At 39.9% G+C, this 5043-nt stretch overlaps 1 protein-coding gene across 1 annotated transcript; it reads right to left on the bottom strand.

The window, feature by feature from the left end:
- Positions 1 to 1683: 1683 nt before the first annotated feature.
- On the bottom strand, positions 1684 to 3831 carry LOC149210042 (pentatricopeptide repeat-containing protein At2g13600-like). Its single transcript, XM_089398847.1, has 3 exons — positions 3402 to 3831; positions 1906 to 3314; positions 1684 to 1746 (listed from the first exon to the last, which is right to left on the bottom strand). The coding sequence occupies exons 1-3, from the start codon at positions 3829 to 3831 to the stop codon at positions 1684 to 1686; spliced, it is 1902 nt and encodes a 633-aa protein (XP_089254973.1).
- Positions 3832 to 5043: the final 1212 nt, after the last annotated feature.

The raw sequence follows: 5043 nt of genomic DNA, 5'->3' as shown, positions 1-5043 counted from the left end.
ACTATCACTGTCCAGCTCCTTTCTATTCCATTGATCCTCCATTCCGATTGAACACAGCCTGTTGAAGATAACTGTAGATCAACTCAGCGCTCCGTCGCTCTTGCTCTTTACTATCACTGTCTGGATTGTGTCTGCTTTGAGCCGCGATGCTTTCAAAGATGTATTTAAATTTTAGACACTTCCCTCTCATGGCATACAACAATCAGACGCCCACCCCTCCTCTGGATGCAATAACACATACTTCAGAATTAGACAATCAGACGCCCACCCCTCTTCTGGATGCAATAATGCATACTTCAGAATTAGATTTAGAAGGTGCAGTGCCAAGTCCTCACCCATAACGTCAACAATAAAGCCGCGATATTTGTCACAGAGTTGACACAAAATCTTGAAAATATTCTCTAGCGCCCGGATCGATCACTGTATTGTTCATCAACCCTAACCCTATCCTATTCACATTTGTTTCCTCTGGATTATACAAACGATGGACCATAAATTCCAATAAGCAATGAGGGATAAGAAAAAGCAATAACCTGCAGAAGGATAAGAAAAAGCAATCAGCAATGAGGGATTGTGAATCTTAACAATGTTCGTCAACCGTGTTCCTACAAAAAGATTGATCAAAATTTTGAATTTAGCTTGTTTTGAAAGTTTGAAGTTTTGAACTCTTATCAACCTACAATATAGCTGCTTATTGATGGATGCATCCTAGCGAGGTTTGTCTTCCCTGTAACATCAAAAAAAAAAAAATTGTAAGTGTACCATTTTTAAATTTAGTTTACTTTACCCTAATGTGATGCATAAATTCAAATTCCATTTATATCTATTCAGTTGGACATTATATTTGTTTTGTCAGCCTACTTGCTTTAAAATGTCTGTCTCTTACCTTTGGGAAAGCTCCGTTCATAGAGTACTCGACACAAGATCAGAAAATATGATGCTGCGTTCTGTGACTTTCTCCTGGTATGTGCCAAAACTCAAATCAGAAAAACTTAAAAGTTCAAGTTCATCACTTTCAAAAATGTTTAGCCACAAGCTTTCTTCTGTTAATAGAAATTATTAGATAGGCTTAAGATGCATGAGCAGAAAAACAATGGTGTTTAACAGAGATCCAAAAATCTATGAGAGAAGAACCCAATAATACAAGAGCTTCTGTCAGAAGTAGCAGACATACCTAGGCATCAAAGATATTCAGTTGTTTCATTGTTTCTTGTTAATGTGATAGAAATCAAGCTCTTTTAATATGTTTATACTAAGAATGGCATGAAAAGTTGTCCTAAAGGTGACATGCCATTTGAGAAGTGTTCTCACATAAATCCTGTACCTTGATTTAAAAATAAACAGGTCTGTGTTGTTGATTGCACCGTTTATATATCAGATAATATTTTGCAGTTTTGAACCTGTTTTCATTTCTCCAATATTACATCATAAATGAAGAATTAATGAATGAGGGGAGTTTAAATTATTATCATAGATAAATCATAATCCCCCGAAATCAAATTCCACAATTGAGATAATGGAATCAGTATGCATCGAGAGCAACAATTTCACCCCTGATGAATTTGTTGTGGCAATCACAACAAATTCAAAGGTTTGTGACTATACAAGTAAGCAACCATGGAACTGTATTGTCAAGCCCTAAGGCAACGTCCAGCTTCTCACTGTGGTGACAACGAAACTCTGTTACTTGCGCTGCTTCTCCACATCAAGCAGTACAGATTTTGTGTCAGGCATATATCCTGCCTCCTTCATCCGCTTAGACAAGTGATCCAGCATTGCCTAAATTCTCTCTGACTGTGGGTGTGATCTATCTCCTACAATAAATTTGTGCACCACATTCTTGATTTCAATCCAACTACATCTAGGATTCTTCTTTACCTCCCTATCTTTCATCATTCTTCTCACCTTTGCAACATCATCCCACTTGCCTGCAGCAGCATAAATATTTGACAGCAAGACATAGGCAGCTGCATTTTGAGGTTCCAAATCAAAAAGGTGTTCTGCTGCACGTCTGCCTATATCAAGGTTTCCATGGACTCTGCAAGCACCAAGCAAGGCCTTCCACATAATAACATCAGGCTCATAAGGGATGGAGTTGATAAGGTCCTCTGCTTCATCCAAGTGCCCTGAACGACCAAGAATATCTACCATGCAGACATAGTGCTCCACTCTTGGTCTAATACCATGATGCTGACTCATGGATAAGAAATAGTGCCAGCCTTTGTCCACTAGGCCTGTATGACTACATGCAGCCAGAACACCAAGAAATGTAACGTGATTTGGAGTCAAGCCTCCTTGTTGCATTTCTTCAAAGAGTAGTAATGCCTCCCTGCCATGTCCATGCTGAGCATATGCTGATATAATTGTGGTCCATAAGACCGTGTCAGGTTTGTAAATTTTATCAAATGATAGCCGTGCATCATCTAGGTTCCCACATTTAGCATACATATCAACTATGGCACTTCTCACAAAAACATCTGACTCGAATCCCACTTTGATTATTTGAGCATGAACCCGTTTGCCCTGTTCCAGGGTTGCTAGGCCAGCACATGAACTTAAAACAACTGCCCAGGTGGAGTTATTAGGTTTCACACAAGATTGTCCCATTCGAGAAAAAAGCTGCAGGGCTTCCTCATCTTGTCCATTCTTAACATATCCTGTAAGGACAGCAGTCCATGATATGACATTTGCCTCGGGCATTTTCTCAAATAGTACCCGGGCATCAAATGTTTTTTTATTCCGAGCATATCCCACAATAATCACATTCCAAGATTCCACATATCTTTCAGGCATTTCATCAAAGAGCTGTCGTGCCTCATCTGTTCTTCCATTCTCTGCATATCCCACAATCATAGAATTCCATGACAGCACATTACTTTCACACATCCTCTCAAAGAACAGGCGCGCATCATCAATTTCCCCACATTTCGCATAGATACTAACAAGGACATTGCCCACGTTTACATTTGACACAAAACCAGTTTTGACAGTGTGAGCATGGATTTGCTTGCCATCTTCAAGGGCTACTAGGCTCGTGCATATGCCCAGGACACAAGTTAGGTTGGACTGGTTAGGCATTGTACCAGTACTAAGCATTCGGGCAAAGAATTCCAATGCATCTTTGCCATGCTCATTCCGGGCATATCCTGCGATCACTGAAGTCCACGAGACTACATCTCGTTCAGGCATTGTATCAAACAGTTGTTGTGCATTATCTATGCTTCCACATTTGGCATACATGTTAATTGTTGCATTACCCACAGAAATATCAAATTGAAAACCCATTTTAATACTGTCAGCATGGACCTGCTTGCCTGGTAGCAAGACTTCAAGGCTGGCACATGCACTCAAAACACCGGTGAATGTAAATTAGTTCCGGTAAACACACCCCTCATGCATACAGGAAAAGAGATCCAATGACTCTTGAAAGCATCCATTCTTGGCATATCCGGTAATAACCGAAGTCCATGACACAACATCTCGTTTGGGCATTTTCTCAAATAATTGGCGTGCATCCTCCATGCGTCCAATCTGAGCATATCCTGCTATCATTGTATTCCATGAAACTACATTTCGTTCAGGCATTTTGTCGAACAACTTTTGGCCGTCCTCTAATTTACTATTCCTGACATATGCAGCTAGAATCGCATTCCAAGTAACAATATTCCGCTCAGGCATTTTGTCAAACACGTTGCTTGCTTGCTCCAGTTGTCCATTTCGAGCAAAACCAACAATCATCTTAGTCCAAGAAACCACGTCCTTTTCAGGCAGTATTTCCTGGCGTGCATTTTCTATTCTTCCAATCCAATTCCGTAGATAACCAGAAAGCATGATGTTCCATGATATTGTATGTCGTTAGCGTTTTTTGTCAAACAAGTGGCGTGCATTTTCTGTTATTCCCCGTTGAGAACATCTGTTAATCATTTCATTGCTAATGGTACAGAAGAATTGTACCCTTTGGTTTTCTCCTCTGTTCTTCATGAACTACTCAAACCGCTACGAAAATACCAATTTCCAATTTAGATGTAAATTTGTTAGTTTCGTGTTGTATTCCATTGAAATGCGGTTTCGACCATTATCTCTGAACAGTCAATGGTTTAAGCAGCCTCTAAATGAGAGGTGATCGAAGTTATCATTTCAATCTTGCAATCCAAACCCAACAACAGAGGGCAGCAGTCACATGGGAAAGGGTTCAACTTTATGACAGTAAAAATGAAAGAAACAAATGGAAAAACAACGCTTCCTTCCTTTTATCGTCCCACAACCATGCTCTAAAACCTCAAATATGGATCACTATAACATGTTGCCAGGGTAATTATGACTCCGTGTGGATCACTTTAACATGTTGCCAGCGTATGTATGACTCCGTGCTTACTTCCTGTTCTTTTCTATGTGAGTTTTATATAATATCATATTGTATTTTCTTGAAAATTTTATAATTTTATAATAAAAACATTAAAAACTTTTGAAAATATTATTTAAAAACCTAAATGATTAAAAATTAATATAATTACGTCGTAAGGCGTTCCCTCTGAGAAAGACATCCCTAAAATGTGACGTGTGCGATCCTGAGCCATTGATTCTGTGTGTTAGATGATTGGGGTGTTTTCTGTCGTTCGTTTAATCTATTTTTTCATAGAAAAATGGTTTTTTTCCCATGGTAATGGGCCATGAAAGGCCAAGCCTGGCCTGCTGGTGATGAGACTCTTCTGCTGGCTATGAGACTCTTCGCAGAGACTGCCTGCTGGCGATGAGACTTTCTGCTGGCGATGAGACTCTTCGCAGAGACTCTTCATGTCTTTCTTCCCTGCATGCCCCGTTTCACTGTTTCATCCCCTACGTTCAATTAACGCTCCTTTCTATTCCATTGCTCCTCCATTCCGATTGAACACAGCCTGTTGAAGATAACTGTAGATCAACTCAGCGCTCTGTCGCTCTCGCTCTTTACTATCACTGTCCAGCTCCTTTCTATTCCATTGATCCTCCATTCCGATTGAACACAGCCTATTGAAGATAACTGTAGATCAACTCAGCGCTCCATCG

This window comes from Pinus tabuliformis, chromosome 1_2 (assembly GCF_031772625.1).
Source record: "Pinus tabuliformis cultivar Carrire ecotype Pingquan chromosome 1_2, CPIR1, whole genome shotgun sequence".
Lineage (NCBI taxonomy): Eukaryota > Viridiplantae > Streptophyta > Pinopsida > Pinales > Pinaceae > Pinus > Pinus tabuliformis.
The sequence above is the reverse complement of the archived record's forward strand: the minus strand, read 5'-3'. Positions and strand labels throughout refer to the sequence as shown.

Excerpts from the sequence above, each read along its gene's own strand:
- LOC149210042 (XM_089398847.1), bottom strand. The coding sequence starts at position 3,831 with ATGCTTTCTGGTTATCTACGGAATTGGATTGGAAGAATAGAAAATGCA. Across the intron at positions 3,315-3,401 it reads GTCATTGGATCTCTTTTCCT|GCAAGCAGGTCCATGCTGAC; the intron begins GTATGCATGAGG and ends TCTTGCTACCAG. Across the intron at positions 1,747-1,905 it reads AGTGGGATGATGTTGCAAAG|GAGGCAGGATATATGCCTGA; the intron begins GTGAGAAGAATG and ends AAGCGGATGAAG.